Source organism: Phyllostomus discolor, chromosome 2 (assembly GCF_004126475.2).
Source record: "Phyllostomus discolor isolate MPI-MPIP mPhyDis1 chromosome 2, mPhyDis1.pri.v3, whole genome shotgun sequence".
In the NCBI taxonomy this organism is placed as follows: domain Eukaryota; kingdom Metazoa; phylum Chordata; class Mammalia; order Chiroptera; family Phyllostomidae; genus Phyllostomus; species Phyllostomus discolor.
In genome coordinates, this window is record NC_040904.2 from 144,880,735 (window position 1) to 144,892,198 (window position 11,464).

Consider the following 11,464-nt stretch of genomic DNA (forward strand, 5'->3'; position numbering starts at 1 on the left):
TTATAATTAAACATGGTCACTGTTTTCACCACATTTTTCTAAATGTTCTTTTAGCTCAATCAGTAAAACCAAGTACAAGAAGAAAGAAAGGGATAGAACTGGGAGACATTCAAAATTCCATTGAATCTATAAAACAAACACAGGAAGAAATTAAAAGGTAATATATACTGACAGTGACTGTTCCTTTGAGTCAGAGGAGTAGTTAAGGCTCCTGTTGCTTAGGAAATCATGTGCAAACTTTACATTTGTGATATCATTGCTACGTTAAAATAGAGCCTTGGCTTCTGTCACTTGATGACAAATGTATGAAATCCTTTCAGCGCTAAAATACTGGGGAAGTGGGGAGGTTCTCAGCTGTGAGGGTGAAATTGGAATCTCTTTATCTTACTACTGTGGTATACTAGGAATGTATTATAGCTGGGCTGGATGTGGGAATGGGGTGGTTTCTGAGAATGTTCATCAACAAAGGCCTCTGCAGTCACCTTTGTTCATGGCTAATATTTAATTGTGATGTACCAGTTGTTGAAATATTGAAATATTTTCATAACAGTGGGTAAAGAGCCATTACTCAGACCTTCAAGTGCTCCACCAACAGTCCCAGACCTTTCCCCGCCACGGCCTCCCCATGATCCAGCAACTGAAGTACATTAATGTCTGTGAGGGTTCCTTGGAGGGAAAAGGATGCTTACCCTGCACCATTGCTAAGGCTAGCAATGGATTGCTAGCGTCCGATTGATTGCCTCCCATTGCTGTATCAGATGTTAAATTTTGTTTCATAATAATAAACATTTATAGAGTTGCCTACAGTGTGCAAGGCACTGTTCTAAGTACTTCACAAATAACTTTTATAAAACCCATATTAACCCATTTTATTTACTTATTTTTATTGAATTTATTGGTGTTACATTGGATAATAAAATTATACCGGTTTAAGGTGTACAATTCTATAATACATCTATTTGTATATTGTATTGTGTGTTCACCACAAGTCATGTCTCTGTCTGGAATTAATCTTCCTTCACACACAGATTCATAAAAAATGTGATTTCTAGTTCTGTTTTCCTGGGTAATTTATAATTTTTCTCCAGTTCCCCCTCTATCTCCCTTAAAATAAAAAATCTTAGTGGAACAACTAAGAAGCAAATTTTTGTTTTAAAATTACTGTAATAATAAAGGTGATATATTTCAAATCATCAAACTTTAATGATTATGTTTATGCACATCATTAAGTAATATATTTGGTACAATGTGGAATATAGAGTTAGATAAGACCTAACAATAGCTCCATATAGCATAATCAGCTCCCTGTTCAAGTAATAGTAACTGATTGAGCTAGTTCCTTTTGTTACTGTAATTAAGTGTTGTGGGCCATAGATCAAATTATAAGTTCTGTACTAAAATTTTTGACAAATCATTTACAAATTTATTGTTGTTTATTTTTGTAGAAATATTATGGCTCTTCGAAATCATTTAGTTTCAAGTGCACCTGCAACGGATTATTTTCTGCAACAAAAAGACTACTTCATCATTTTTCTCCTGATTTTGCTCCAAATCATAATAAATTTCATGTTTAAATAGTTCTTCACAGTTGAATCAATGGACTGGAATGATCAGATCCGGCCTGGGACCAATGTTCAAGTTGATTTGGTCTTTATTAAACATCATTCTGAAACGAAACCTTAGAGACAAATGCAGAGGTTTTGACCTTTCATACCTTTTATCCTTAACCTGATGCAAGAGCTATTCTATTTGGTTATTAAAGTGAGCTATGTGTTAAGTGCCACAACATTTCCAACTTTTGTGAGAATGTGTCTACATGTGAGTATGATAAATCCACATGTATACACAATGTGTCTTATGTATACCTGATAGTAAGGAGTCTGTATTCTATAGTATGTTCTGAGATGTAGCACTAATGTTCATAACAAAAATGTTACCAATATTATAAATATATGTATGATAAACTATTTTCTACATAAGCGGCACAAACTTCTATCAATAAGAAATTATAAAATGGGAAATGATAGGATAATACACATATTAAATAGTTCAGTAGACTATACTGTTAAAAAAAAAATCTTTTCCAATGCAGCCGGCTCAATTGTCATAGAAACAGCAAGAAAAAAAGTATGGTCAAAATTGATATATTGACAGATACAAGGTAGCAAATTGCTTTTCTTAAAGTTTATACAAGATTTTTTTAACACCCTCAAATTTAATATTTATAGATATAGGTACAAAGGTATACATGTGTATATCAATATAAAACTGGTATGCAGATACTTGGATCTGTTGATTATATCTTTGTTATACCTATATAACACCACCTTAAGCACTTGGTTGATAAAACTGTGGTCAAAATTGATTGCTGTCCTTATTTCTTATTTTTTTAACTCAGTCCAATAACACAGGCCAAATTTTAGAAATATTTATAGGGCATATGTAATGCTAATAATTCATGTCTTTTCATTATGAAAAATTCATTTTAGCATTCATTTAGACTCTAGTGTGTTCCATGAATAAGTAGAATAGAAGAAATTAAAACCAACATTTTACTTCAAAAGCCAAATAGGAGAAAGGTGGTAAGAAAAGACACTTTGTGTGGTGGCATTTATGTGTACAGTAAAATTGGTTTCTTTAACATGTGCAGTAAGTTGAGCATCTAAGAAGATCATCAAGTTCTGAAGTTTAGTTTTTTATTCTCCTCCTTGGTCTTGGTAACCTCTGTTGCAAAACTGTAACTCTTAAAGATTCCTTTTGTTCAGTCACAGGCAAAATTTTTCCTAAACTTTTTTACTTTAATATTTTTACTTTATGTTTTTACATAAATGTAGCCCTCAAAAGAAATTTTTGCAAATGTAAGGTAAGCTTAGGAACATGTTGTTCTAAGAAATATATCTTAGAATCCCAAAAGGATAGATTTTGAAATGGTTATTAATGAAAATTAGGTCAGAATAATTGCTCTGTCTACATTTGCCTTTGACTAAGAAGAGACTGTCAGACACTAGTAAAATTACAATCAGCTGTTTAATGTCATGGTAAATATAAAGGTAAAAGGATGGTTGCTAAATTATGAAAACTGAAAATGATAAAAAGCCTGCTTTTTCTCCCTAACCAATATAGCTATCTTAATTATTCTTAGGTTTTATGAAGAGCCACTTCCCATGTATTTTTGGCAAAACAATGCTGTATTCCATATGTACATATGAAACATTTTTTAAATTGATTAAAACATAAATAAGATGTATCTATGTCCAGTATAAGTATAGATATAACATGGCTACACTAGAACAAGTGGGAATTTCTGTTTGTGTTTCATACTTGTTGATATGATTTTTGTACTCACATTCTGCTACCAATGTTATGCTTAACTGCCTATTCACTGATATACATTTTGTAAATATTGTACAATTTGATCTTTTTTATGTTTTAAATTAGTATTAATTTATATTATATATAACTTGATTGGCTGATCACAAAATCATTTAATCATTAAACCCTGAAAATTTTGTTGGTAACCCCTTTTTGAGGTTTTAGCTTTACCCACTTGTGGGTTATTTACATTTGGTCTAAATAGTGTTTATTTGAATAAGTATCTTCTAAGACTGGGAAGGTAGTTGTTTTCTTTAATTTTTTTTTTTTAATTTTCCTTTTAGGGCAGATGTTATGGGTTCTTATTACCTGAAGAGTCAAAAACTAATTCATAAGAAAGAGCAGGGTTACTTAACGACTGTTACACTAAAAGCATGTATCTAATCTAGTTGTCTTCTTATGCTTTTATTTGTATGAGTTGCTTTCTGCAAACTGAACACAAAACTCAGGAATTGGTGGCTTAGTTTTAGATCAGTGCTTATACCAGGCTTAGTATGTGAATCCTTTAAAACACATAATTAACTTTGTAGTTAGCCATATATGTAATTGACTTTGAATGTTCTCTGAAATTAATCTTCCTTCACAAATGGATTCATAATAAATGTGATATATAGTTCTCAGTTGTCTGAGAACTATATGACTTAAAACCCTATTTCTTTTATTTTTCATTTAGTCAAAAATTTTATTTTTTTCACATGAAAATTTAAGTAAGAATTATTGGCATGTGCTTTTCTATTTTGGTTGTTGAATGTACTATGCCTTCAGTCATTCACTATTTAGTGAGATGTAGCTGGCCCAGGAAAAGACAATAAATAGGGCATGTGAAATAAGTTTCAGCAATAGATATTTTACTTGTATTTCACGTCAGCGGTTTTTTGTATTACTTAGGAAGAAATAGTGTAATCTTTGTCACCATTCCACTGAAAAAGTTGGCCTTGTAAAATATAACCCTCATTTAGTAGTATTCACGCTTTTGTGCCTTTAAGAAATACTTTTACTCATTTTGTGTTACAGAACTGTACAATATGATTCAAAGTGTTTATAGACTTAAGTGTCATAAAGGGTCATTTCTCTTTGTCATCTTATTTCCTTTTATATAGCTAAATATATTTCGATGGTAATGCTGTACTTTTATAAGGGTTGTCTGTTTACCTATTTCAAATATATTCTTCATCCTCAAACATCATTAAAGTAGCCCTTTGTCAGATTATTCTGAGTATTGTAAACAGTGCCTTTTTGATGGAATTCACACTGTTTTGGGTGTCAACTTGTGCCATAAACACACAAAATTCTTTGAAAGGCAGTTTTAACTTTTTGAAGAATATCTTAGTCAAATATTTAAGAAAACAAATGTATAAAATTCCATTTTTTCCAGTGTTTAGCATTTCTAGTGAGCAATGAATATTTTGGGGTTTATTTTGTTTGATAGGTGATAATGGCATTATTGATGAGCCATACATGACTCTGCAGATTATTTTGAATTATGTTAAATGTCAGAACTAAAATATTAAAATTAACATTTGTACCAAATTTTCCAATTTGAGCCGATGGGGGAAGGTGTACACAAATCACTAAGTTTACATTTCAGCTTCTTTCTTATTTTGACTACATGGAAAAAGAGATTCTTTAAAAATGTGTAATCTGCCACTATTATGTAATTTGGCTGCATTTTGTTTACCTATAGTGTGAATTTAGTATATTTGATTTACTTTTTGTTACTCTTAACATACTGTTTGTTTTGTTACAGTATTTAATTGAAGATAGACTGTTAAAATTTCATAGGACCAGTGTCTTCCCAATATGATTAATATAGTTAGAAGATCTGCAAGAAACCCATGACAAAATGAATGTGAATTACTTTCTAAAATATTAGAATATTATATTTCTGCATTTATCATGTAAAATTATTTTAGTATTACAATATACAATATTGAAATTCATTTAAAGAAAAATGCCACAAAACATTTGAACTGATGAGCCACAGAATGTCAGTTGAAATTTTTTTCACTTTTCAGCATGCTAAAGTGAAATATTCTGATTGATGGCCATTTATAAAGTCAAACACTACCACTGGTCAGTTTTGTACAATAGAATAAAAGTATGTTACATGTACAGTGTAAGTACAGCACACTGTCAATTTCTTTTCCTTAAGGTGCATCGTAAATGTACAGATAGTCATAGACTACTGTTTTGTAATGTATTACCTTTCTAATCTGTTATTCCTAACCTATTATGTTTGCAGAGATGAAAATTTGAATTTTTCTAATGATCTGTAAAATTATGCTAACTTCTACAAGTAGGCATTCTAAATAAAATTTTTAAAAAGAGAAAATTGTGATCAAATGACTTTGAATATAACATATAGTGACTAAATTACTTAGTACTAATTTTTAAATTAAAATTTTTGGTGAATGTTGTTCTGAAGGACTGGGGCTTGGAAGGAGTTTAACAGTTAGAATCCCTAATGTACTTGGTACTTTATATTAATTCTTCTTGAGTACTAATAATAACCTTAAGATAGGTGGAAGTTAGCCCAAATGTATAGATGATGAATCTGAGGCTCAGAGAAGTTAAATGACTCCAAAAGCATCATTGAGTAAGATTGATAGTGAGCACAAGTTTGAATCCAACTCGGATTGCAATGTCCATTCTCTTTCCACTGTACCCTTAAATGAAACTCTGATCGTACCACTTTTAAATGTTTGGAATAACCTTCTGTTCTAATCTATATTGAGTATGTAGCCCCTTTGTGATGGGAAGAACCCTGGGGGGTGGGGGGGTGGGAATCATTCCTGTTAAACAAACATATATACAAGGCCCATTTGAAAAAGTTTTTTCCCCTTTAGAATACCTATATGTTTATACTGAGTCAACATCAGGTGAGTTCCAAGAAATTATTCCTCTCCAGCTTTCTTCATCCTCCTCCTCTCCCCTTCTTGCTCTCTCCTCAAGGTCCAGTTGCTTCTGGCTAATACTCAGTTGCTTCTCCTATTGGGGAAAGGGAGGGAAGAGTTTACAGATTATAGCATAGGAATAAGGGATAAGGAAAACGGCCCTTCACTGTTCAAAGTCAATGATTGACATCTACACGGTAATTTCCTAATATTAACCACACTTTTAATAGGTGTCCTGTGTTGTGCTATTATGCTAATCAACCCCTGCCCCTTACAGAATATCCCACAGATTTGGGGCCCATACATTAGTGACATGTGGATGACCTGAAAATTAGACTGTTGAGTGCTTAATATATGCGGGGCACCATGCAAACAACAACAACAAAACTTTGTAAACCATGGCACCCTCCTCAAACCTTGAGAATTTTCATTTACATAGCTATTATTTCCTATTTTTTAAGGTGAGAGAACTGGAGACAAAAATGGTTACTTGCAGAGTGTCACAGATAAATGGCAGAGCAAATCTAGGTCTAAATCTTAAGCTCATGTTCCTGACTATTGTATCTTTTGAGAGTGTTTTTTTAATACATAAAACAGTATGTTTTTTCTGCCTAACAGGGTAGGGGTTTGTTTTTTTTTTTCTGCTGTTAGATTGTATCCAATAATGGTCTTTTTATTTTTTTTTAATTTTATTTAAATTGTTGTTGCAGTACAATTTTCTTTTACTCCCAATCCCAACCCACCCACTCAGCCCTCCCCTCCTCCCTCCCGTTTCCACCCGCCCCTAGTTTTTATCCATGTGTCCTTTATACTCGTTCCTGTAAACCCTTCCCCTTTTCCCCTGAAATTCCTCTGCAATAATGGTCTATTTTTAAAACGTGCTGTTGACCATCAGTGTGGCCACATCTTCACACGTCACCTCTGCTAAAGTTCAAGTAAACTCTTGCGGCCGCTATTTCATTGATATCTGAGCTCAGGAAATGTGGCAAAGACCCCTGCGAAGAGCACAAAGCCTACAGCTCTCGCTATCCGTCTCACATCCCCAAACTGCTATCGTGAGTGGAAGGACAACTGACGGAGAGTGGATAGAATATGTGTTGAGTCCAACGCAGAGGTTTTGCTGCGAGACGACAAGAAGCTTTGGTTGAGGGCAGGTACCAGCCGAGTTCTCCCCGCGGTACCCATTCCCTCTTTTTTATACAGGCTCCACTATCGTGCAGACTTTGGAAGCAAGCCTGGGGACACGGAGGGATTTGGTGGCAGCTGAAGCCAAGCCACTTGGGGAAATGCATTAGGGATCTGGGAAGGTACTGCGGTTTCCGCTCCAGGGGCAATTCCTCGGGAACCCCCTGACCCTATTCTATCTTCGTGAGCTATAGGACCCCTACCCCCGACTGGCTGCACAGCTGCACTTTTCTCTTGAGTGAGCAGAAGGGCGGCAGCCTCGTCCAACCGGGAAGTCGAGCTGCCCCGACTTCCGGCTCTTCCCAGCCTTTTCCACTTCCGGCTGCACAGTGCTCCGCCCCTGGCAAGTCGTCTTCTGCTGCTGGGAGCGACCTGCTCGTGCTCGAACCCGGTGGGCTATGGCGGCTGCAGGGTCTGTGAAGGCGGCGTTGCAGGTCGCGGAGGTGCTGGAAACTATCATGAGCAGCTGCTTGGGGCCTGAAGGTCGGCAAATTCTGTGTACGAAGCCCACCGGCGAGGTGCTGCTCAGCCGGGATGGAAGTCGCCTTCTGGAGGCGCTGCACTTAGACCATCCCATGGCCAGGTACCCGCGTTCCACACTCCAGCCCTTTTGGGCGTACTATAGACGGTCACCCCAGGCTATCTCCCCGAACTTAGTGCTCCTGAGGCGGTGCTCGTGGAAAACACTGACTTTGGATGAGACCAGTGTATGTGCAGGGTTAGAGCGCAGCCCTAGAAACACTGTATCATCAAATTGTATCAACTTTTAAGAATATTTCTCACTCCTCCCCCTGTGCCTAGAATCTTGCACAAAATACTAACTTGGAAAAGAGAAAACTAAGGACATAGCAAAGGACATAGCATATTCTCATTTTATGCTTATAGTTGTAAAAACGTGGTTTCAACTTGATCTAGATGTAGGAAGGCAGCCCACTGAAAATCTGAGTTGTTTTATTTCTTTTTTGTACAGGGTGATGGTGGCATGTGTTTCCAGTCATCTAAGAAAAACAGGAGATGGTGCTAAGACATTTATTATCTTTCTTTGCCATTTGCTCAGAGAACTTCATGCAGTCACAGACAAAGGAAAAGACTCTTTCATTTCCAAAAATATTCAAACCCATGAAAGGCATTGGAAAAATTGTTGTCAGTGGAAATATATCTCCCAAGCTCTTCTAACGTTTCAAACACAAATATTAGACTATGTTATGGACCACTACTTAAGTAGACACTTTTTGTCCATCTTTTCTTCATCCACTGAAGAGAGAATGTTGCGTAGGAGCTCTTTCGAGTTGCTCTTAGAAACATACTTTTGTGGAAGAGTGGGAAGAAATAACCACAGCTTTATTTCAGAATTGATGTGTGACTACTTTTTCAAGTGTATGGCTTGTGAAAGTGAGTTTGAAGAAGTATTTGAGTTAGTGGATGACTATTTCGTAGAGTTGAACATTGGTGTCACTGGCCTTCCAGTTGCAGATTCCAGGATCGTAGCTGGGCTTGTGCTTCACAGAGACTTTTCTGTGTACTGTCCAGCAGATGGGGACATAAGAATAGTGCTAGCAACAGAAACCATTCAGCCCGTCTTTTCAACTTCAGGATCAGAGTTTATTCTAAATTCAGAGGCACAGTTTCAGACATCTCAGTTTTGGATTGTAGAAAGGACAAAAGCAATAATGAAATATTTACAGACTCAGAATGTAAAACTCCTCCTATCTAGTGTGAAACAACCAGACTTAGTTATTTATTATGCAGAATTGAATGGCATATCAGTGGTGGAATGTTTATCATCTGAAGAAATTTCTCTTATTCAGAGGATCACCAGTCTTTCTCCCTTTGTACTGCCACAAGCCTCTTCACATCATGAAGTCTTGAATACCGCTGTGGTAAAATTTTGTAAGCCCCTTATACTTAGATCCAAACGGTATGCTCATCTTGGCTTGATTAGCACATGTTCGTTTATACCACACTGTATAGTTCTTTGTGGACCAGTGCAGGGTCTTGTTCAACAACATGAAGATGCTTTACATGGAGCATTTAAAATGCTTCAGCAGATATTTAAAGACCTTGATCTAAATTACATGACACAGATCAGTGACCAAAACTATACATCAAATCCTCTTATTTATAAAACCAGAGAAAGTAATCAGTCATCAGAACTTGTTAATGACTCGATACAAAGGACATATCAAGGCATAGATGTAAAGAACAAAGATGAACTGGCAAAAACTCAAACATATTTAAAAGTATATTCAAATGTGGTCATTCCAAGTGTAGAATTAGAAGCATGTATTTCATGTTCAACACCAAAAGTGACACCAACAGATACATACCAGGCAGACAAAACACTGAGATGTTTATCTGCAAACCCCAGGATGATTGATGACCATGATCCATTTATTGTGAGTGATCCTACCACTGATTCAACAACAGAAAATACTAGAATAGAAATTTCTTACAAAAATGTATTGATCACAAAAATTGCTGGAATAGGGAATATGTTACCAGAGAGATGTAAGTCACTGGAGGTGAGCTCTTCCCAGAGTTATTGCTTCTCATCTATACCAGCAGGTTGTGTTTTACCAGTTGGTGGTAATTTTGAGATCTTGTTACATTACTATCTCCTCAACTATGCCAAAAAAAGCCAGCGCTCAGAAGCAACCCTGGTTAGTGTGATAATAGCTAATGCACTTTTAAGCATTCCCCAAATCCTGTATAAGTCTAAGAAAGGAAATCACAGCTTTCCACAAATATATATTAGAACTCTCCGTGCACTGCAAGCCAATCAGCCCGTGGTGAGCAGTCAGACAGGTTTGGAATCAGTATCTGGTAAATACCAGGTACTAACTTCAGTACTTCAGTGTTTGACAAAAATTTTAACCATTGATTTGGTAATCAGTATTAAGAGACAGCCTCAGAAAATTCATGATCAAGATTCAGAAGAGGAGCTATGAGATGGGACTTCTTTATAAAACAGAGATAATCCAACTCAAGCCATAAAGTAAAGCAGGTGTATTACCACTGATTCTCAAGTCAATCCAGTCAAGGTAGGAAAAACAGCACAATTTAGAAAGTCTTTAGAAGTACACTTACTGCCTCTCCTTTCTGTATTTAGTTCATAGAATCATTTAATCTCAGATTTGGGTGCCGTCTTCAAATGCCATCCTATTTTAATTGTTTATAATATGAAATATCTGCTTCATTTAAAATAATTTAGTTTTCCTACTCATAATTTCTAAAGCAATGAGTACAAAATCTCTATTTCCTTTCTCAAAAAACATAAATTGGTTGTTAGTTTTATATGGTCCCTGTTTATTTCCATTTCACGTGGAAACCCTGGATTCTCACCATCCATATGCCATTAAATATATGCTACCAAAAATATGACTTTATGCATTGTGAACATATTTTCATTTCTGTAGTTAAAAGTTAAATCCAGAAAGGATATGAATTCAAACTTTAATTTTCTCCTGGTCCCTAAGAGCTTGTAAAACTAATATATTTACTGGTTGTTTTTTTTTCTTGTATTTGGTGCATAGCCAGAATTCGATAGTAACAATAATTTAAGAATTATTTATTTCTAATGGGAAGTTTAAATGTTTTTATTTTAAAGGTTTATAAATGCAAGCAATACTATGCATCTACCCGTGGATAAGGCAGTGTCTTCTACTTTTAGCAATTTTCTGTAACACCTAAGACAGTGCTGTGTTTATTCCAAGTATTTAGAAGTGCTTGCAGAGTAAAACTGTTATCTTTAATCTGTTCTTCTGGGTATCTGTCTCTGGAAGATACAACCTGCTGGACCACAGGAGGGGAGCAAGGACAACTGTATGCATTAACTACTTAGCTGAGTTTTTAAGTTACATCCCAAGCCACCTCTCATAAACACATATTTTCCAATAACCTTTATGAACTTCCTTTTTTCCCCATTGGGTCAGCACAAGCCCTTTTTATCCCCAAAACAGTAGACATTAAATACTTGAACCTGAACATCCCTAAATTTAGCTTTAGCTAGAGCA

At 35.5% G+C, this 11,464-nt stretch overlaps 2 protein-coding genes across 12 annotated transcripts in view; both read left to right on the forward strand.

The window, feature by feature from the left end:
- Positions 1–5,699, forward strand: part of OSBPL8 (oxysterol binding protein like 8) — a 170,806-nt gene extending 165,107 nt beyond the window's left edge. For 7 of the 11 annotated variants that reach the window (XM_028503692.2, XM_028503691.2, XM_036018656.1 and 4 more), the window contains 2 exons: positions 55–157; positions 1,446–5,699. In XM_028503692.2, coding sequence (XP_028359493.1) covers positions 55–157; positions 1,446–1,578 — 236 coding nt within the window. In that variant the 3' untranslated portion in view covers positions 1,579–5,699. The remainder of the gene's footprint in view (positions 1–54; positions 158–1,445) is intronic. The other 4 variants (XM_028503694.2, XM_036018652.1, XM_036018653.1 and 1 more) reach the window with 1 other exon arrangement.
- A 2,080-nt stretch (positions 5,700–7,779) lies between these two features.
- On the forward strand, positions 7,780–11,209 carry BBS10 (Bardet-Biedl syndrome 10). Its single transcript, XM_028503690.2, has 2 exons — positions 7,780–8,034; positions 8,422–11,209. The coding sequence occupies exons 1-2, from the start codon at positions 7,850–7,852 to the stop codon at positions 10,397–10,399; spliced, it is 2,163 nt and encodes a 720-aa protein (XP_028359491.1). The 5' UTR covers positions 7,780–7,849; the 3' UTR covers positions 10,400–11,209.
- Positions 11,210–11,464: the final 255 nt, after the last annotated feature.